The sequence below is a fragment of the Nycticebus coucang genome, chromosome 19, assembly GCF_027406575.1.
Source record: "Nycticebus coucang isolate mNycCou1 chromosome 19, mNycCou1.pri, whole genome shotgun sequence".
Taxonomy (NCBI): Eukaryota; Metazoa; Chordata; class Mammalia; order Primates; family Lorisidae; genus Nycticebus; species Nycticebus coucang.
In genome coordinates, this window is record NC_069798.1 from 16,848,957 (window position 1) to 16,872,555 (window position 23,599).

General features: G+C 41.5%; 1 protein-coding gene across 4 annotated transcripts in view; it reads right to left on the reverse strand.

Moving 5' to 3' along the window:
* Positions 1–451: 451 nt before the first annotated feature.
* ZNF521 (zinc finger protein 521) overlaps positions 452–23,599 on the reverse strand; it is a 307,015-nt gene continuing 283,867 nt past the window's right edge. For all 4 annotated transcript variants that reach the window (XM_053571797.1, XM_053571798.1, XM_053571796.1 and 1 more), the window contains one exon: positions 452–1,278. In XM_053571797.1, the coding sequence (XP_053427772.1) occupies positions 1,249–1,278 (30 nt within the window). In that variant the 3' untranslated portion in view covers positions 452–1,248. The remainder of the gene's footprint in view (positions 1,279–23,599) is intronic.

Here is a 23,599-nt window from a genome sequence, read left to right on the forward strand (position 1 = left end):
CAACTACCAACCATCTGACTCCCTGCTCTGTGCTTTGTCTTCTGAATGAACAATGCTGCTTCTTAAGTACACATAAGCCAAACAGCCTCTCAAATTGGAGCCATCTACTTGGAGTTCAGATTTGCACAGCATGACACGAATTGGGCTGCAAATTATGCAGAAAACAGCCATCACATCCATCTGTGATGTCAGAATCCCAAGTACAATGTGACCTGTTAGCATGTGAGTGAGTGCAGTGTACTGGGTCTGATTCCTTCCTCGTGTGGCATGACGAATGTCCTCCCAGCTGCATTTGGCCTCGTGTGAAAAGGTTAAATATGATGGAGGTAATGCCTGGGATATGATCACGAGCAGATTTCATTTCCAAGGGTGCAGGCAATTAGATTTCTTTTTTTTTTTGTTTAATGGTATAGTAGTAACTAGAAAAAGAAAACACACAAATACACTCGTACCTAATGGTAAACTGAATTTATTTCCTCTTGGAAAACAATTCCAGTAATCTCCAGGTTCAGACCGCAGAGTAAACATTAATAACAGTAACATACAGGTTAGTTCAACTGATTCAAGAATTTGGCTGTGTGAAATCATTAAGGAAAACCTTGAACACTCAAAGCTTCAAATGTATCCAGGAAAAAAAAAATTCTTTGACAGTCTACATAACAACTATTGCATATATAGTGATGCTACCTGTCACAATGCAAGGCTTACAAATATATATACGGGCCTTATCCAGCTGTGGGGTTCTGTTCTGTGAGAACATCTCTTCCCGGTTTGCAGGAATCTTCAGCAATAAAAAATAGTCTTGGATTTAACCGTTGATATACCAAAAGAGAAATTCTAGGCTTAAGTATAAATAAAAGGAAGTCCAACCATAGTCTTATGAGAAACAGTTGTTTTTAATCTTCCTCCCGCGAAAATACTTTATCTTAAGCCATTTTGCTCACGCTTTTTAGTTTTATTTATTTTTTAAAAATCTTGCCTGAATAGGGCCCATGTCCACTTGTCTTTAGAAGACTTTCTTAGTATCAGACAACATAAAGCATGTGCAACACTTTATATACAAGGAGTCTATCCGGTGCTCAAAAGTTCAAACACATGAACATCCAACAGCTTTGATAATACAAGTTTTATGGTACAATACAATGTTTCTGAATAATATACATTAACAATGAAAGTTTCGTGCAAAGAGTAAAACATGTTCCCTTTTTGTGCCACAAAAGTAATTCTCCTTGAGAGACTATACTTGCACTAACTGCTGTGTTGGGTCATCGTATGATTCTGTGAAAAAAAAAAAAAAAAAAAGAAACTTCAGTGATTTTATTTTTCAGACCAAACACATATAAATCCCAATTGATTCACAGTGACATGAAATGTGTTTCTGCAGCTGGATGACTAGGTGCTCTCGGGGCCCTTCTTCCTCATAGTCCCCAGAGAGGCACAGACCTGGGGATCCCCTGTCCCTGCTGTTGGGACAGTGAGGCCCAGCCTGGACCCTTTGCCAGGTGAGATGGCTGGTGGGCACACTGCCTCTTCTCTGCCTCTGCTGTGTCTTTCCGTAACACCTCCCACCTTCCACCATCTCTCTTATCTAAATAGGACCCAGCTGTCAAGAACCAGGGCAGCACCATTTTAACAGTCCATGTGCCATGCATGATAGCCATTGATTACATATGCTTTTGCTCTAATCCTGTTGAAACTATGAATGTTGTAACAGCCAGGCCTCTATCTGTCTCTAAATGTGGGCATTATAGGCAGGAGACGCCAGCAGGGCAGCCCCCTTCCTGAGGATGGGCTCCAGCTGTGATCCCACCATGACTCAGGAGGCCATGACTCAGGAGGCCACAACAGCCTGCCCAGACTCCTCTGGCGCGGATGCTCCTTTCCTGAGCTGCCTCAGCCTCTGTTGTCTTTTGGTAGTCTCCTCTGCGTTTGTGAGTAAACCACCTCTTTCCAAATTATAAGAGGGCAACTGGGATACCTGGTGAGTTGGGACCACCAGCCAGGCCCTGTGGGTGGAAAGTAGGTGGGAAGCCTGCAGATTCAGGCCTGGAAGATGCTCACAGACCTGGGAAGCAGCAGTCTAGAGATGGCCTTATCTCTCCCCCCCTTTTGGATTTCCCTGAGCTGTGTTCTACCACATTCATTCTATCCCCCATCTGTCCTGATCAGAAGCCTGGGGACCAGCTGGAAACATCTCCACTCCCATGCTCGAGCCACATAAAACACTCTCCCCTCTCCCGTCTCCTATGCTTTATGCTGCTGACACTGCACAAATCTTAGGTCTTGTCTTATGGTTATTCGGAGGTTTGGCTCACCCTGTGTTGGCAATTCTGGTGTTCATTCATTATTCGTTCCCCCACAGCCTCTGTTGGACACACTTATCACCACCTGGCAGGTGCTGTAGCATTTCTAGTGCTCAGGAAAAAGGATTTGGCTGGCTGGAGGACTGACCAGGTGGGAGAAAAAAGGCACGCTCCCTTCCTCACACCTTCAAAATGCTCTCAGTCTAAAGAAGGTGAAGCGGGCATGTGCTGCCAAAGCAATACAGCAAGAAGTCCATTAGAAAAGGTCACTGCTGCCCTTGACCCTGCCTAGATGCTGGGGAGGGCTGGGCAGTGGGGACAGCACATGGACATTTTGGGTGTGAAGCTGGAAACCCGAGTGCAGGATGCAGAGAGGCACCCACATGCGTCAAGGCAACAAGGCAAGACCACGCAAGGTGTGTTCATGGGTCTGCAATTTGCTCAGACGGGCTGAATTCTTCCAGAGTGTTCTGGCTCAAAAGTACTGATGAAATGTGGAGATGGAGAGTACGCCGGGGGGATGTACCTCGTGAAGGAGCTCGGAGTTTGCTGTGTAGTTGAAGAGGGGCTGCTGGTGTATTTTAAGCAGAGAGCTTCATCTTAGAGGTGTTTCTTACCTCTTCCTCCCCACAGTGAGTGCTCTCCCTGCCCAGTGGGTGCGGGTGAGTGGCAGGGACTGGCTGCCACCCGGCACAGCACGAGGGGAGCCAGCTGGGAGCCTCTCAGGGAGCACCCAGGCCTTCCTTCCCCCATGACAAACTTAGCTCATTTTTGAGGAAGGCGGATGACCAATAATAACGAGGGACATTATTTCCCTCTCTCTTATTTAAAACACACCTATTTTTGTTAATTCAGTGCTAATTTTCTGAGTACCAGCCTCAAAAGCTATCGAGGAAGAAACTATTTTTATGCCAACTCTTTTATCTGTGTATTGATTTTAAATACTTCTGAAAAGTATTTTTCAACAATACAGAGATTGAAAGGGTCATCCAAGTATGAATGAGGCCAAAAAATGTTCCTACTTCCTTAAAAATCCACATAACTATGTTCAAAGAAGTTTTAAACAATAAACAAGGTCAGTCACTCAAAATACACTGCCTCGGCTTTCTCAGTACTTTTTGCTATCTCAGAATCGAGTCTGATGTTGCAGAAAGGCTTGTTATTTAAAAAAATTATGAAAAAGAAATAAATACAAGAAGATATGACAATAAAAGTTGAACATCTCTAATCGAAAAATGAGCACTGCCATGTTACCATGTGGGTAGCAGAGATAATGGCAACTTTGCTTTCTGATGGTTCAATGTATGCAGATTTTATTTCATGCACACAATTATTAAAAATACTGTGTAAAATGATTTTTAGGCCATGTGTACAAGGTATGATAAACATAAATGAATTGCACGTTTAGACTGGGGTCACATCCTCTGGATATTTCATTATGTTCTAAAATCCCAAACAATCAGATATTTGAAACAGTTCTGGTCCCAAGCATGTTGGATAAGGGATACTCAGCCTGTAGTTATCTATAGGGCAGGACACAGACAGAAATACAGGAGCTTTTTTTATTTTACCATCATTGAAATTAAAAATAAATCAGTTGAATAACGTTATTTGTAAATGTTTAAGTGCTTATTATGGGTACTCCACCTTTGAAAGGATTTTAGCGGTTAATAGAGGAAGGCGTATTGTAATCTCTTCACTTTGCATATGTGCCTAGGTCAACATCCTGCAAAACAAGAACCTAAAAAAAGTTGCCCATAATCGTTGGCAGTGGTTGTGTCTTCCATGTCCTTATCCTACACCGGAGCCGTACAAATCTCTTCAGAGGTTCACAGAAATGAACAAATACGTCTACATCACTCATTGCAACTGATTGAAGTAGCGTCTATAAAGGAGTTACGTTTTGCATTTAATAGGGAAGAATAGGAATCATTTTCAACAATAGCAAGATTATTAAAAATTTTGTGTAAAATTATCTTCAGGCTATGTGTGAAAGGCATAATGAAACAGAAATGAATGTATGGCTTGTGCAATACAAAAATAAAGAGCCTCGGTATAAGTCATGTCAAAATGGGGTATCTGACATGAAAGGCAGAAAGTCCTGTTGGTGAGGAAATGCCTGAGATCCTTTATTCTTGTTTTTTTTTTTGTTTGTTTTTTGATGTTGTTCCAGCCCAACTGAGGGCTATGACAAGGGTTCTCTAGTCCTGGCTGTTCATCATCAATGGTGGTTCCCATGGTGGGAAGGGATTTCCTACCCCTGTCCTAGAGGTTCTTGGACAATGGGTCTATTTGTACTGGGAACAAAGTCCAGATGATTCTGACCCTTTCCCTGGCTCTCCCTCACCACCTTTGAGGATCCCAGGGCTTTCCCTTCCCCCAAGTCATAATCCAAGTCTGCTGAAAATACAAATGGTCTAATTTCATTTTCTGGAGGGAGGAAGGAAATATCTGAGCCATACTGTTTATCTGATTGGGTTTTAGATGTTGGCGTGAACAGAAGTCACAGTCTCGCGACTTGACTGAAGACCCTCACACAAGAGAAAGAAGAAGTTGCTTCATGGGAGCACTCCGTGTTTTGGTTTAGTGTTTTTAATCATAGACACTGTTCCTTTAGGAAGGGAGACAAGAAGGAAGCAGGAGGGATGGATGGCAAGCAGATGAGAGGGCCCCGCGCGGAGAGGGTGGGCTCCGAGAGGGCCCGTTTACTCTGGCCTTGGCTACTGGCCACACACAGAACCAGTCTTGGGTCGCCAAGGACACAAACGTAGGAGCAGAAAGTAGGAAAATGCTGCCAAGCGGTCGGCAAGCAGCCTTCTCTGTGTAAGAGTTTTCAGCTCTGTAGGTCCAGAGGAACGCACTATGCCAGAACAAAGCAGTGGGTAATCTCACCAATTTCACACAGCAATTCACAGTCCCCAAAGTACTTTAATGCAATGACAGGTTATGAGAAAAAATATCTGTTCCAATGAAGGGAAAGCGTTTTACATAATCGGGAAGAACATCAGTGCAACATGGGTGGAGGTGGGGGGTGAAGACAGGAGAGGAAGTAGGGAGAGCAGAAACTTCTGTAATTCCACAGAGAGCCATATTCCACTCTGCAAAAAGCCATCTCCTGGAGACCCCATGTCTAAGTAACTGAAAATTGCAAACCATTAATCCCAGTTATGAACAGTTGTTTTACACGAGGGGGGTTTGTGTTAAAAAAAAAAATCAAATCCACAACACACCTTAAAGCTTAAAAGAAGATCCATCGAGGCATGATACCTTAATAGCAAGGTTTCAAAAACACTTTCTTACTGTAAAGGGCCCCATTTGGAAAGAATGTGCTATTTTTTTTTTCTCTCTATAAATGTGAAATTAAACTTAGAAAGCTAAAAAGCAGACAAGGGCCTTAAAAAATTCCCTTCTAGCACTATGCGTTTCTTTTTAAATATGAGATGCCTTTCGTTTTACAAGACTGGAATTCTCATTTTGGGCTTGGCACTCGAACAAATGATTAATTCAGCCTCCTTCTTTCTGAGAGCTGACCACATTTACTGGTCAAACGGTTTAATCCTATTTAAAATGCCATCCAAGAAAAATATTTTTAAATAAAAATAATCCAGGATCCTCTGAAACAGTTCACCTTGGCTGAAGTGATCCCACTTTCCTGCAATTTTGATGTGAATTTGAATTTCTGCACCCAGAGTAATGATGAAATTAGCTTTGGAGAAAAGCCAGGGGAATCTACCTTCTCAGGGTTGAAAAATTAAATTCCTACCCCTAAAGTTGTGCCCACAGATTGCCCTCACTTTTCCAATTCCTTGGCAGAGACCTGGTTTGGTCCGTGCTTGGTAACCAGCCTCTGCTGGCATCGGCAAAATGTTAAGTATCAATGGTAATAAAAACAAAAGCAATGTTTGAATGGAAGTTTTGTGAAATCTGTTGATTCAAAGATGTTAATCATTTTTACCATGACTTGTGTATTTATAGGCTTTTGTTTCAAACAAATTCTGACAAGCTTTTAAAACTAAGAAAGAGCGGGAATGCTGTTTTAAAAAGGAATGGGGAAAACAAACAAACAAACAAACAAAAAAAAACAAGCTTTCCACTAATTCACTGTGCCATTAGAATTTCGAATTTAAACTGCAGTTGTATTCAATTTAAATGAGATGTTTTCCAATCAGATGAAATAGCAGGCAATTGTGGCTCAGAAACAATGCAAGAAGGGAAGAAATGAAGAAATATAAAGATTAAATGTGGCTGTTTCTTTGAACAGATGGTGACAGCACCATGGCAGCGTGTTGTTTTTTCTTTAGTTGAAGAACACAAACATCCCTAATCAATCATCACTGATTAACTAATTATATTACCCTTCCTTTTATCACTTGGGTTGGACCTTTATCTGTAAACACTGAGAATAATCAGTATGCTCTTATTTTTTCTAGAAGCTTATTCCAGTTCACAGAGAGTCGTGCAGTTACAGGCTGCAAACAGAATTCTACATTACCGTCAACCTTTAAGCATTACTGCTTTTTTATTTTTTATTATTTTTTTTAAACAAAAGCAATTGGTTTCCAACAGGCTGGATAATAAGTCTTTTGACCTGCATTCTTCTTTGACCCATTAAGGTCACCCCTGTGCTCGGGCATATAGCTGACTTAGGAAATGCCTGCAAGACCTGCATTTCATCTCCTGCCCACTCAAAATAAAGCTTTCTTTAAATGTGTCTGTACAGGTCCCCGAAGGCCAAAGAGGCATCCCTGCAGTGGGCGATGGAGGGACAGAAGCTTCTGCCTTTATTAATGAATGCAGACCATTATGAGCCTGGCTGGCTCCTTCCCTGTTCCCAGAAGCATATACTGTACGTGACTTAAAATGCTAGAATATTGACACAAAGCAAGCCGGGCACCCCTAAGGAAAATTACTCCTTGGATATAATGTAGGCTCGTAACAGCTATTAGAGTACAAAATAAAACCCTCCGGGATCAGGCTGACATATACCGCATTCTACCTAGTCCTCAAACATTAGAAGAATTTCTTTGTGAAGGCATTCTCAAGGACAGCATTAAACTGACTTTTGTAGCAATCTGCAACAGCTTTTTTGGCTTAGAGCTTTTAGTACTAAATCTCTGGTTTGAATCAATATAAGTACTATATCTTCTGCATTAATCAATACATTTGGTTCGATACATGTTCTATTATACTTTCTAATCAAGATTTTTACATTTCCACTCTCTCTCTTTTTCATTCCCAACTTTTCCTCCTAATAAAATAGTTTTAAAAGCGTATACAGTGAATGATGGGGGGATGTTCAGCATAAAAAAAAAAAAGCCACAATGGCAAAGGATGGCCTTTAAGTATCTTAATAAGATTAATAGGATGTGTTTGTTAATAAATTAACATTTTCAAAATCCAATTATAAAAAATGCTCATAATTTTAAATTGAGTAAGAGTAAATTGCTATAGCTCTGGAAGTAACATTAGGAATGTTCTACAAATTACACTAAAGATCCAAGTTGCCCATAAGTACCCCATTTTGCCATTCCAAAGTTTTCACTGCCTGCAAATATACACTTCCTAGCTAGAGAAATTTTGGGTGTTTTCGTGGACCTTACCTGGTAAACATCAGGGATATCTGTGAACATGTACATTTTTGTGAGCTATAACATAGTTTGATGAATATTCTTTAAAAGACAAATGTATAATATTTTCCCCAAATGCTTTGAGAATAAAAAAAGTATATATATGCACAGTGGACTTTTACATAGCCAGGAAAGTTGACTCATAATTTTTACAATTGCAGAATTTACTAGAAGGAGGTTCTACTTTTTTATTATGACATAGCAATGGCATTTCTGAGATGGTCTGTCACGATGCGCTTCTGCCCCTCTTTAATGCCGTAGATGTTGCATTTATGATCATGTTTGCACAGATAGAATTTCCCTTTTCATTTTTTCATATGGTAATGTCATCACCATGAACTTAGAGAGACACTGATGCATTTTCTTTGACATTTAACTGCTCACGTGGGCTTGGGCTGACATCTCTAAGCATTTTCTGGATGACACTAAGTCATATTAAAGCAAAAGGTGAAATGGCAATATCAGAAGTGATCAGAGAAATACAAGATATTAAATATGGAAAAGGACTATCAGGTTATTTAGTTCATCCACTGGCAGGGGCAGATCTGGTTTATAATGTTTACACACTCCAGGCCAATTTTAAATGATTCTAGCAATGACGTTTCCATCATACCTCCCATAGGAAACAATTTCACATTCCGATAAACCTCCCTGAAGGACATTTTTGTGGTTATTGTCCTCTGCACATTTGTGCTAAGTCCAGAAAAGGGGGAACTGAGATAATCCTGAAGCACGTGGTCGTTGACTTGTTTTAGAGTTTATATTCAGAACCCTTAACCATGAAGCCATAATATAAGTTCTTCCATCTCATCTAAAGTAACCCAAAAGACAAGCCAGTATATAAAATGCATGTCATTCCCTTGCTAGATTCTAGTGAATTAAATAGATTCTAGAAGGTCTGTGGACCTTGTCTAACAGTGGAGTTTCCCAATTTCTGAACTATTGACATCAGCGGCTGAACCATTTTTTTTGTTGTTGTTGTTCTGGGGAGCTGTCCTGGGCATTGTAGGATGTCTGCAGTATCCCTGGCTTCTACCAACAGCATGCCAGAGGCACTTTCCCAATTGTGACAGCCAAGAATGTCCCCAGACATTTGCCACATATTCTTAGGTGAGAAAAAAATCTCTGTAAATTAAGGACCACTGCCTTACACTCCTTGAAAAAGATTTGTGCGTGAAAAATGGAAGCTTGCCGATAACGAGAGGTCTGCATTTAGGAGATCTGAAGAATGTTCAGGGAAGAAATGATCAAGAGGGGAAGAAGTGCTGGCCTACGCGGTGTGTTGAGCAGCTAGAACCAAGAAGTCTCGTTATTGACAGGTTTACTGAGATGGTAAGAAACTGGTGGTGAGCAACAGGAAAGGCTGGGTATTGGGAAGACACACGATTGTTTTGCATTTGTGTTGAAAATACATTGAGCTTACAGTGCCACACTTGAGTGTGCTGTTTAGTCTTCATTCTAAGAGGCATCACCCAGACCCCCCCCTTAAGAGAAGGCATTTCTAAAGGACACACACATACTACAGAGGACTGTATTGCATGGAATTTTACTTAATACAATGTAGTCCAACGGGTGAAAGTGGGGATTTGTACAGAAATTGTGGAAATGATTCTTTGAGATATGTAATAAAATGGTATTAGTTGTGTGAGGAAGTGTGTCTCTCCAGAAATGCTCACTCCTTTAAGGACTTACTAAGATTCTCCATGTACTATAGATAAAGAAAGATGGTATATTTTGGCAGCAATCAACTGATGCTACTTTATTTATAGCTGCAATCTAATAATGTATAAAAGGTCCCAAATATTAAACTCTGGAAATTAGTACCTAGGGTATGGAAGCAACTGTCTACTTTGAAACAACTACAGAGCTACCACCTTCAATTTGCTAGTCTCTTTCAGAGCTGGGAGGGATTGGGCAGCATCTGGTCCAGATCTCATTTTACAGATCAGAATATTAAGTATCAGAGAGTTGAAGCCAACTTGCAAGGTTTTATAGCTTAGTCCAGTGGCTGAGCTGGCTGCAGGCGTGAAGCAATTTTCACATGACACTGGGTGCTATGTTGAAACCTGGGGCTGGGCCGGCTGCAGAGATGAAGGATGCTTGTGGCCATGGCCCACACATCTGCCAGGAGAGACAGGTACTGTAGGCCACAGAGGAAGGGCCCTTAGCTTTCTTGGGGAGGCTGTGGGCTTTACTCTCAGAGAAGCCAGACCTGTATGATGCTGGAAAGATGAGGAGGAAGAGGTGAGAAGGAGGGAATGGCTCCTGAAAAACAGCGGAGCCAGAGCAAAGCTCAGAGCCCGGAGGGCAGGGGGGGCAGAGGGCAAAGGGATGGACTGGTTATAAGTTGAAGAATTTAGGGTGGGGGTGATGCTTTTTAGAATGAAGACTAATGAGGCTATACAGGGAGATGGAGACTCAGTTCACAAAGGGCCATTTTCACTACTCCCCCCCCGCCCCGAAAAGTCTATGGGAGTGAACAATATAGCAAGAACATTCAGTAATTAGCCTTAGTCTGATGTGAGTCTTCAGAAGCAGAGCACAGACTGTTCGTTTAAATAACGCAATGTCGAGTTGCTAATCTAGAACAATTCTAAGTATTCTGATGCTTAAACATGATGGAGAAACAAAACAAGCATTTGGTCCAAGAGGGCAAATCCTGCTGTTAGGTCATACACGGAAAATCCCATTTTCCATTAAGAATTTAAAAACAGTAGTAAAATTTTAGTTGTAAGCTGATCCCTGTCTGTTTTGCATACCTGACAAGCTTGAAAATGTTCCTCTTTGGAACTGACAATAGCGTGTAGTAGGCTGTGAGGGGAAAGAAAAGGTACTGAATGAGAAAATAGGCTAAAAACAGCAGAACGGCCAGTGAGAAATATGTTCAGAGAATAAAGTTTATTTTTAAAAAAGAAAACACTGAACTGAGCCTCCTGTTTACATACAAGGAGCCGACAGAAATTTCAATCAAACTATACAAAGCCAGCAAAAGTGAAAGAGGCTGGGCGTGAAGATTCTGCTCAGATTCTAGAACTGCAGGATTCCAGCGGATTGTGGGACAGAAGGCTCTGATAGGCAACACTGTCTAATAAGATATTCAGGGATTAAGTCAGCGCTTCCCAGACAGATGTGTCCATGTGCCAGTTGTTGCTAAGCTTTAATTTTTTTCCCCTGTAATGTTTAATTTATCACACTGGCGCTTTCTAAACTAGAACATCTGTAAACAAGGTTAAGAATGACCTCCTTCCAATTTTACATCCACGAACAACGCCCTTTCTTCGTGCTCTAATTTTAGATACCTTAAAGATAAATAAATCTGTGGAAGGAAGAAAAAAGAAGGCTTGTCTGACACCGTAATGTGTTCATCTTGAGTGAATACAAATTTCCTCTCTGCCAAGCTCTCGGTGCACACACCCACTCTTGATGCTACAGCCATATTCAGGCAGCCCCTTCCCAGTCAGACACAATTAAACAAACTTCTGCTAAATATTTAACAGCCTTGTGTAGTAATTAGCAGGAAATAATGGAAGCTTAAATTGATAATTGCGCAGAACTGTCCTCTTGCAAACATAACAAAATTCCTGCTCCTCCCTTATCTCTTAGGTTTTGAATCCCAGAAGGTATTTTTTAGAGAATTCTGTTAGTGAAATTAACATCGCCATCGCTCAGCCCAACATCTTGCAGTCAAGTTGGGTTGTGTTGCAGTCAGCTGCAGGATCCCGCTGGCATCCCTTACTTCACTTCCTTGTTTGCAATCCATCGAAATGTAGTTATGTACTGAAAGATGTTGGAGCAGGGCATTGATTTAAAAACTGACTGGCAGGTTTAGGATTTAAACTCTGGTCCACCAGATTCAAAAGGTCATCTGATTAGAATGGGAGAAGCAAAGGGCATTGTAATTTATATTCAAAGGGTAACCTTTGTAGGAAGAAGGAAGGAGTCAAGACTCTTTCTGCTTTTTCACTTCATAGGGACAAGGACTCCCTTCAACCCAATTCCAATAATTACGAAAAGCAGATTATTGAACTTGGGTAAAAAGCAAAAGAAATGCCACTTGCCTGTAGTGTATTATTTCTTCAATTAAAAACATTGCCCTGCTCCCTAGGAGGTAAACTCACATAACAGGAAGTCAAACATCTTATAAATCATTAAGAATAACATAAAATCATCTTTCCCTCTTATAAGCAACAAAATGCTCGTATGCTAGGGCAACCGCTTTCATAAATATAAAATATTTACGTAAACTATTTCATAAATATAAAATATAAATATCAAAATACAACTGTGAAAGACAACATATTGATTTCCATAATGAAACTATGTGAAGTATGAGTCACACCCTCAGGTGTGAGCTACACGTGTGCATTTCCACGCCTAACAAGTCTGTGTTGCGCGGGGCAAAGAATTATATACACGCGCGGCTTCTACAGGTAAACTCCCTGGTGTTTGCCTGTGATCTTTCTGTCCCTCAGAAGACATATTCCTGCAGGGAGAATGCAATTAGAAGGAGCCCCAAGTAGCCCTTGCTTTAAATTCTAAGAAAGTCGTATGGTAAAATGCAAGTATTTCACACGTCTAATTCTATTTGATTATCTCCCATTCTAAATTAAAAATCCTAGTTTGGAGAGAAAGTAAGAAAATTCACACTCAAGTTTGGTGTGTATTTTTCTGCGTGCTCCCCTGTGCTCTGTCCCTGTCTGTTTCTGTGTATTGTAGAAGTTTCTGGCCCCCTTTCTTTAACAATCTCCTTCACTATCCAAGCCCTAAAGCCATCCAAGTTTATTAGCAAGCTCGCATAGGTGGGTATTTCTTACTGTCTATTGAACCTTGTCTTAAAATATATTTTCATTCTCTCTTGTCACTATTTCCCCTTGTCTTAAGACTCTTGAAGTTTTTAAAATGGCAGAGCTATCCTCACTCCCTTCTTTGCCAAGAAGAGCTTCCATTTGCTTCAGAAACCCACACGTGAAACTCCCATCTCTTCCCTCTTCCTGGGCACCTTTTCTGGCTTTGTTTCTAGTCCCTGTGGGGCAGTTTCCTCACCCCTCACAGTCCACAGAACTACTGGGTAGACAGCGTTTTAATTCCTCCACACAGAGATGTGCTGTAGCTATGGTGAAAGTAATCTATAACCCTCACATCTTTAAATAATTTGCTACTCCAAGTTAATTCGAATTTATTACAATAAAGCAATATAATTAAAAAAAAAAAAACTCTTTAAAATGAAGTATTTAACACGATCCTGGGAGAAAGACATTCATGACTAACAGAGGCCCAGGCAGCAGGCAGAGTGCACGCTCATGCAAATTCAAAGGTGAGCCGTAAACAAGTGCACACAGCGACATTGCCATGCGTAAAGGGCTGGGCAACGGGAGGCCTCATTCTAATCAGTCCTCAAAGGAACCTGCCATACAGAAGTGGCACTTATTCTAATTTAAAGCCCTCATGCTTGCTTCAGTGTTGCAAAATTTATAAAAGAATAACTTCATTAAACCGCCCGACACTTCAAACACAAATGCAAACCAGCCACAACACAGAAGGAGCTGGACAAGGAAAGAGAAATACTCCCAGAGAGTTGTTAACTTCGATACTAAAACAGAGTCTGCGTTGCTGCGCTTCTCTTTCTGGGCAACTTTCCTTCACCAAGGACTTTTGCCACAGAGCTTTTTACTTCTGTCACGAGGCCTGTGGCTCCTGTGGTCTGCTTAATAACACTGAAAAGCCGTGTCACACGCAGAAATACATCTGGAAGTCCATAAATGAACGTTATTCAATGCGCCTTTCCTGGTCTGCAGCGGAGATTGATTCTGAACACGCCGCTATTACAGTTCCCATTTACTTGGGTATATATTTCAGACTCACCTAAGTTGCTGAAAAACTAATGTTAAGAAAAAATTTCCCTCTTAACCCTGGCATTCAAGAAAGAAAGCAATAATAAGGGTTAAGTGGAAACAATCTATGGAATCCACGTGCAGCGCTGGAGAAAGTTATTGTCACATCCTAAACACACACTTGTAAGGAAAACTTTTTTTTCCGCTGAATCGGAGTCATAGAAACACCACAGTAAAATAACTTCAGGCTACATGCCTAAACTACAATGCAGTCTGTGTCAGAACACACATCACTTCACGCTGAACTGTCAGCATATTCCTCAGAGTCACTTTTTTTTGGAATGCAGTGAAAAGACAAATCTAGAAGCCTGCATAAAAACTCCAAGCCTCTGAGAAAGTGTGTGTCACCCACAAGTTAAACTCCACGGGGTCATCTTGTGAGATCCCAGAAAATGAATGGCTCCTTCCCTGCCCAGAGTTACTCAGCACCAAGTGCTGAGAAATCTACAAATCTGTGCTAAGATTTCACTTCACAGACAACAGTACAAACATTCACAAACCTTGAAAATGGTAATCCATGGGTGGATAAGAGAAAACGGCCTTAGGGTAAATAAAAAGTGGACCTCCCTAAGGGTTATAAAAGAAAAGAGCGATTTATTCCAGTTGTCTTTCAGAATTTTGCCTTTGGTCAGAAGAGAGATGTGTTATACAGGATACTCAGGCCAGGCTGACTAGAGAAGAGATGGGCACAGTGGATGTGAGATTTCAAAGTCATTACCAAAAATGCAGTATGATAGGAGTCAGATTATTCCTAGGAGAAACAAATACTGAAATGAATTTTTTATTGTCCTTATATGTAATTGTTCCATATTGCGGAAAGCTCTTTTCCCTCCCAATAATGCAAGATGTTGGTAAACGTAAGTTTGTATTCTTTTGCCTCTCCATGAATAAAATAAAGATAATCAGATGGAATAAACATGCTAATTCAATTACGGGCAGCCTTTATTATATAACGAAATATGGATTATTGGTCTTGTGGTGTTGGCCACACATGAGGCAAATTCAGGGAAGGGAAACTTGAAGATTTGAATTTTGAGATTATTTATATTCATGCTTAATCTACTGGAGCTGTTTTGACTTTGAAAAACCACCAAAATAAAACAACACGAACTAATTAAACCCAATGTTCCAAAAGGAGACCAAAAAAAGGCCAATGCAGACGACAGGGGAAGGGAGCCTGAGAAGGTCCACCCCACAGGTGCGACTCCTTGTTACTCCCCACAGCAGAGGGAGGAGGATCAGCAGGCTCTTTTGGTCTGCACGCGGAACGGTGAAGCGAAAACTTATTGGTAGAACAAAATTTCCTTTGTAGGTGTCTTGCTACAAATGCAATCAGTCCTGTAATAAGAATGAATAGACTGTTTATAGCTTTGCTCTTGGGACGGAGACTTGTTTGAAACACAATGCTGGGCTGCCCTAGCAAAGCAAAATCCTTTGGTGTCTTCATCTCCTAAAAAATGCAATAATCAACCCAGGTTAGAAAGAAAGCAGCTCTGAATTTGAGGGTCATGTGCAAAGGAAAACCTGTACACAGCAAACACTAAAGGGAAAAAAGGTGGTGAGCTGTGATGTTCAACACACGTTTACACACCTCAGTTCTGCTTTCCTATTCCCCTTATAAATCTGCCCCAAGATACTATGGCATGCTGATTGCTATCTGTGCTATGCTAAAGTGCAGGCTGGACAGTCTCCCGGATTCCTTATAAACTTCTCCCAGCTCTTCCCTACAGAGTTAACACTTTTGAGGGCGTTCACATCCTCTCTACCTTTTTATGGGCCATGTCTGTGCACCCCCCCTCACCCTCCGCATAGCAGCACAAACACAAATGTGCTCTTTTCTCTTCTATTTTTTTTTTGAAGAGTAGAAACGGCTTCTGGATTGGGGTAGGCGTCCCTCCCAAGCATAGGGAAGCATCCATGCGCTGTTTTTTTGAAAAAGATTCCAGTGAAAGGGAGGAAGGAGAGATGCTATACAATGCTGCACCAAGTTGCAGACTGTTCGGCTACAGTCCAGAAAATGAATCCAATTTTTCATTCTGTCATTATAAATATTTCATTGCAAATGGTACTGATTTTCTGCAACTGTGGTTAAGCAGAGGGCCTCTGTGTGAATATTTAAGGATAAAAAAAATAAAAAGGAGGAAGACAACGAAGAAGAGGGAGGGGGAATTAAAGGTTAGCAACCAATTAATTTCTTACTTGAAATGTAAAAGATTCTGGGAGAAATTCAACAGTGATATAGTGTGACTCAAAGAAGAAGAAGAAGAAAAAAACATTTACTCTGCTCTTCTTCTGACAGTTTCTCATAAAATATCTGCAGTCCATCTATCTTTTAGTACTCCAGGCTCCTCTGGAGAGCAGAAAATGGTGGTTTAAAGCTCACTTCAGTGCCAGTCTGCGGGAGATTGCTTTCCACAGGACCCCCGCTGATGGAGGCCTAGGGGAAGAGGCCCAGGAGTTATTCAATCAGCCGGAGACTCTGGGGCGGCTGGGGGTCCTTTGAGGGCTGATTATAAAGCTGCCCTCCTGTTGCCTGCCTCGGAACAGAACGAAATGAGCAGCCTCTTGCTGAGCAGATTCTGCAAGAAGGAATTTCACCTGTCACGGAGTTTGTCAGAATTTCAGGATTTATCTTGGTGCAAAATTAATAAAATACCAACCAGGATTTCAGGCTGACTACTCAGCTGTGTCATCTCGAAGTGATCTTTCACCCAAGAAAACCTGGACAGTGAGGGCAGCCATGCTCACCCTACTTTTCCTTTGGAGAATGAAGGAGATGATGTGACTAATGCCACTCGAACATCAGAATGCCACCATGTACCAGTTACACCCCAGGCTGGGTGGCGCGTGGGTGCTGCTGTCTGCGTGGCCTCTGTCTCGCCTTGCTGCTGTCGTTCTGAAGTCGGCCGAGTCTGAGGCATAAAAAAGGCCATTTCTGCAGTTTATACCATAGTAGGTCCCCTATGGCACCACATCTGTTAAATTCATACACTGGTATTTCAGGCCTGGATTTGATTTATCTTTTGAAAAGGAGTACTAACAATGGAGTTTGCACAGATTAGGAAACATTACAAATGGATCTTGAACCGGCCATGAATAAGGTACAGTTTCATTGTCTGTTTTAACACACTCCGACTCCTCTGGTGTCCCCTCACCTTCTGGGTTCCCAGCAGCGGGCAGGAGTGGGGAGGGCGTGTTAGGAGGGAGAGAACACACAGCACATGGGACTGGGCAGGGGAGGGGTTCAAGCCATCTACTTCTGTGAACCTCTGTTGGCTCTGAGCTACAAGTTTGGCTGTCTCTGGTCTTTCCACTTTAGAATAGGGTTTGCACAACACTAATCACTGCACAGCCCCCTGAGGTGAAGTTCTGTATGGCCCGGGGCCCTGAGGCAATTAGCTGTGGTCCGCAGAATGGGTGGCATCACATCCCCAGTTGGCCAGGGTATGGGCTCTTGGTTGGTGCTCATGCCACCAGCTGGGCCAAGCCAATGAATAGAATGGGCAGACATTTTTCAGGACCAATGTCTTGGTCAGGTTCAACTTGCAGGACACCGAATTCAGGCTGAGATTGGTGAACTTGGCTGGTGACACACACCTTGTATTGCCTCCCTAGCGTCCTCCCTCTCCTGCTCAGGCCATGGGCACCTCTTACTAATGGGTGATTGATTGGCAGCGCATTCTTGCCTGTCAGAGTCGTTTAAGGCAATCGCTGCTTCTCTGTTTTCTAATGGATATTCTCTAAATGAGACATCAAACAATGCTATAATGTGTTCCTTCCAGCTCTTCCCCTAGTTAAACGACAATTCCACTTTGGAAAACCACCTTTACAAATCAGTAGCAGACTGATAATATTAGCACCAAGAGATCTCAGAAAAAGTAACAGAGAGAGAGAGGGGGAATTAGCGCTGGGAAGTGAGCATGCAGATGATGGGGGGGGGGATGCAGGGTGCTCTCAGCAGGCTTCAGTGGAGATGCATTAACTCCACCGAGGGCTGAGGGCTTCCTACCAGTACTGTCATGAATTATAACCAAGTCTGAGAGTGAAGTCTTGGTGCCTGTCTCACAGCAAATATACTGTTCCATTTTCCTGCACGCTCACCTTTCACCCTTATAAACTCAAAGCACAGCAAAGCACACTGGTGATATTTAATGGTGTCACAGTAGCCTTTTATAAGTCTAGAAGGCACATAAGCTTAGCAGATGTGCCCAGTGGTGTAAAGAGGACAATTATAAAATTAAGTTTTGGCAATGTGAAAAAGGAAACCTTTGAAGGGCAATCGGGGTTTCCGGTGAGAGATGGTCTTCTACCAGCTGGGGACAAGCAGGACAGACGTTGGCCTCCCAGACACGCCGGGCCTCAAGGAAAAAGCCCCGCTGATGCAAACTTTCCCCTCCCATGGGAAAGCAGTCCTTGCCCAGTTAGTCTTCCACTCACTCATTCAATGAAGTTATCAATGAAGGAGACCTGTTATTTTAGGCAGTTTAAAATTTCACCACTTTTACAGGACTCGTTTACCCTGCCTTTCACTCCCATTTAAAGCGTCCGAGTTGCTGTTCTAAATGACAGCACCGCAAGCACAGCTTTTAAGCACTATTCATCTTGCCGCCACATCTCAGGCTTTTACAGAACACCACTCTCTCTGTAATAAGGGGAACTCACTCCTTCATAGCTGCAGGGCAGAGCCTGTTTGGAGCTGTAGATTCTCTGCAAATATAACAATAAAGGATACAAATGTGAATTCCTCTTAAAATACACGTTTGGCTCTGAAGCTGCCCTGCCTTCCCAAACTCGATGAAGAGCAACCTATCAATCTTCCTCCAAATGCACTTGCAACAGCTCGTCTCACCCGGCAGGCCAAGGGATCGCCACATCAGTGGATCAAGGAGATGCGGGAATGAATTCTTTGCTCATTTCAGGAGATTTATAGTTAATGTCTACGATTATGACATTTCTTACCCTAATTGTCACAACAGTTGGATAGGGAAGTGGTGTTTTCCAATAGTTAGATAAAAGTTTGTAAACATAAGAAGTCTATTTTTTGGCACTTTGTCTCTGCTAATGTGAGGAAACCGATCCATGTGTGGAGTAAAAACATCTAAAATAGGAACACATGTTCCAGGGAATCACACATGCCTCTCTGCATTGCAGAATGTTCTAGAATTTGGATTTCCAGATCTCTCCAAAGGATCTGACTACCCAGGTACTGGGGCAGAACTCTGCCTTTACAGGACAAGCGTGCACAGAGACTGTCCTTCCTAATGGAGGCCGATCTTCCGGTGCTTGGCCAGCAGGCTGTCTTGGCGATGTGGAAGATGACAGGGCCAGCAAAGCCCAGCCAAAGCAGAATGTGGCAGAGGTGATGAGCATTTCCAGGGGGTAGAAGGGAGGGGGTGCAGAACTGGCCACAGCACTCTTCGGTACACCCTAGCTGGATGTTCCATAAAGCTGCACTTTATGGCAGCTCAGAGATGGCCATCTGTCGTCAACTCTGGGCCAGACTGAAAAATAATGTAATGGCAGCTCGCTGACAACAGGGCTGTTGGAGGAGGGAATGAGTCCTAGAACGAAGAGGTGGTGCTCCTTTTTTTTTTAATAGGGAAAACCAGCATCAATAAGAACATCAAGAAATTAATGGATGGAGAATTTTTAAAAACTGAGCTGGGGTGCTGTAGAAACGATTCAAATGCAAATAAAGTGATTGTAGTTTATTGCAATTTACCTCTGTTACCTTACTTCAGTCCTACTAACCACTCGATTCTTGAAAATTTCACTACCAGGACACATGGTGAAGCAGTGAGGACCAAATTTAGAAAAAGGTGAGCCCAGGTTGCGCCTCCAAGCATGCATGCACAGATTAGGCATTTATTGGTACAAAACGGGTAATTGAAAATGCGTTTACTCATTTAGTCCAAATGAGTTCATTGTGACAATCATGTTTACCTCACTGCATGCTTGCTTAATTTCTAGATGCCATTTTATTAAAAACCAAAATAAAACTACTTTACCTTTAGATGCATTATGAATGCCATAGAACTGCAAACCCCCTCTTTTGCTCAAGAGAAAGCCCTAGCTTTTTTGCCACTGCATAGATGATGGGGAACGTGGGGCAGTGGGTGGGAAGAGAGAGAGAGAAAGAAATAGTCCAATCAAGGTTGGGTTAGCTGTAGCCTACGTGATTAACTTTCTGCCTTCCATGGTGAGGCCAATCAATCCTGATTGAATTATCCAATATTAACAGCTGAAAGTGATCAAAAGTAATGGTGAAAACGTAGCATCAATCAATAAATCAATGCAAATGATTTGGTTCCTGGAGATCCGATCAAATAAAAGAGAGAGATCAATTTAACCACTGAGCAAATTAAGTGGCTGTTGCTGTAGCACCAATTGACTCCCAAAGTCCGGCAGGCTCACAAAGCCAAGGAACGAGGCCATGTCTAAGACGGACCCGTCAGAACCATGTGCTCATTTAACACAATTTATACTCCTGTGAATGCTGGAGTCTCTGGGATGTGTGAGATTCAGACCTAAGAACAGGAGATACGTGGGGTCAGGGAATGGAGAACTTAGGAATGAGGCTGTCCTGGAAGAGGTGGGAATTATGCTCCCCCATGCCAACTTTCCTCAGACTGCCCATTACAGTACCCAGTTGAGCCAAGTCTAGACATGGTGATGGACCATATATTTCCCACCCAGGGGTCCCCTAGAAGTCCACAAGAGAAGAGGCAAGGCAGGGCAAAGTTTTGAGTTTTACAATGTGAGTATAATGAAAGAAATTTTAAGCTCTGTTAGAAATAAAAATGAAACACTTGAAAAATACAGAAAAATTATGAGAAAAAGATGGGGATGGAGGCAACAAAGCTTTGAAGGTACTTCCTTCAGCTGTGCTTTGAATAGTAACACACAGCATCCTTTCCATTCCTCCTGTTGCAAAAGGGGCTTTCAGCCTCACTTGGCAACAAAATGTGAAAACAACATAAACTAAAACCTTTCTTTAAAACCACACTCAGATCCATCTCTTTGGAAGGCAAAATAAAACTTTTTGTCTTAGCCACATCTCTTCAACTGAGTGGAAGCTGGGAAGAAAAGTCAGCTTGCTTTGAAATACATTTCTAAAAGCAAATACAAATGTTTAGTTTTATAATCAGACGCTAAAAAAAAAAAAAAAGAAAACCTATCACTTTAAAAAAGATGGATGTTTAAACATAAGAATTATTACCTAGAAAATGAATGAATATGAAACTATGTCAAGGTATGATTAACTGGAAATTATTTGAGAGAAATAAAACAGGTAATGAAAGAAAGTTCTTGTATGTCTGGGATAGAAATTTTATTTCCAAATAATTATGAACCTTGTTCCTACTTAATTAGGTCAGCAGCAGGAAAACAAAAGGGCCAGACAGCAAGGCTCAGCGAGTGCTATCTTTGCTCTTCACACTATATCTTTGTCCTTCCAAACGAGCACAAGTGCCTCTCTTGTGATTCTCCCTGGTGGAGAAAGAAACACTTTCCCTTGGAAGACTTAAAACAACTTATTACATACTGCCTCATATAGTGGCCATTTGTACCCTGTCTTATCTTTTCTAGTGGACTGTATATATGACATATTTCAAATTATTTTTGGTATGTGATGAGTGCAGGCACCACAATGAATTAAAAAGCGATGGAATTATATTTTTATAAGCATTTTTAATAAATATATTTTCTTCCCTAATAATAGCACTGGGCCTATAGCAGTATATAGCATAGTATTTGTGATGTAGACTATTAGCAAGAACTCCTAAGTGCCTCATCATGTATTATTTAATAATTTGAGACACAAATTTATGTCTCATTTACTGAAAGGGTAATTGAGGGCCGGTAGCTAAGTCACTGAGCGACCCCATGAGCTGCTCACTGGCTACATTTTGAGGTGGTTTTTTTTGTTTTCTAGGTCCCATCTCATAGCTGGTAATTCATTTTTTCTTCAGCAATATGATTATGAAAACAAAGCACCAGATAAACTGTGGTGAGAAAAATATGTGTCACAATCAGGCGACTTGATGGAAAGGTGACTGAGAAGAAAGTCACACAGGTACAGGGGCTATTAATATATTTAAAACTGTGGAGGTCAGGGAATGGAGAGCTTAGGAATAAGGCCATCCTGGAAGAGGTGGGAATTAGGAAGAAAATCAAACTTTTTTTGTGATGTTGGGAAGTCCTGGTACATCCCTCATGATGTCAAGTGACCACCGTATCTTGAATGTGAAAATTCTGCATTTATAATTTAATGAAGGGAAGGGCCATGTATCAAAATAATCTTTGATTTGAAAGGACCTGAAATATCAGAGTGTCAGAGCCTACAGTTCATCTCCCTCTATCCCCACTGCAGGAATTCCCTCAATCTCCATTGAATTAGTAACAGGACGCACGATGGAACTGTCTATGCGGTCACATTGGGGAGAGGATGATTTGGTCACTGTCATCCTGTGGCGGCTCTCCTAGAGGCACCAATTCAACCACAATTAGTGCACTGAAGGGACGTGGCCTATTCAACAGGGCTCTCACAAACACGCCGCTCGCTCACACCTGTGTAAACCACTCTGGACACAAGTATGCACTGGAGAATGCGATTCTTGGACCACAACCGCCCCTTCTCAAAGCAGCTTCCTTAAGTTCTGCTGAAAATTTCTGAGGTCTATTTAAAAAACATGCGAAACATTGAACATATTCATTCACTTTTAAAATAATAGAATGTTCATTTAGTTCCAATAGTGGACTCCTATTCCACAGCTCATCTCCCCTCCTACCAGCTTGTTAGGTAGCCTTTGAGGTATATTATAATTTCCTGCAAAAAATGGGGGAAAACTACAAAAAGGAAAATATTTTATCTTTCTAGGAATTATATAGACTGTCTACAGATATAGAGATATCTCTCTCTCTGCATGTATCCATAACTGAACTGGAATCTAGGACTTTTGGTCAGCATGCGTCAGGGGTTCTGTGAAGAACACAGCTTCTACACTGGCATAAGGTGTGTCCACAGAAACAGACCTGGCCTCACTCTAAAAGGAACTATGGTCTGTAATATTCAAAGGATGGTGCCTGAGTGCTTGGGCTCCTGAGGATGAACAGTGTGTGATGAAGAATTACCTGCATTCTGACTGGCTTCCCAGGCAGTGTAAATGATATGTATATACAAAGACACTTACATGTATGTATGTATGTATACACATGCCCCCCACATATATGTAATGGATGTAAACTTTGGCTTCTCTCTCTGTGTGTGTATCCACAAAAAATTGTTTCATGTTTTTGACTGTGTATAAACAGTGGAAAGAAATATAAATTACTTGTTACAGTCATGAAATAGTGTATGTTGAGTTTAAAAGATATCCATCGTGATGTTGCTGGGCAAACTTACTAAATGTAGACTATCAATGTCTTAACACAATAACTAAGAAAATGCCAGGAAGGCTATGTTAACCAGTGTGATGAAAATGTGTCAAATGGTCTATAAAACCAGTGTATGGTGCCCCATGATTGCAGTAATGTACACAGCCATGATTTAGTAATAAAAGAAACAAAAACAAAAACCCACAATTTCTTAATGTGTTAAAACGAAAGGCATTGCTATTACTGGGGATTTTAGAAAATAGACCTACACAGATATTCCAATGACTGTGGGCTATAGCTTCGTGAAATATGGACTTTGTAGTCAGCATTTCATCTGAGAGTCATGATAATTATCACGTGTCATAAATACTGCTTTTATTTAAGGAATAATACACATATTCAG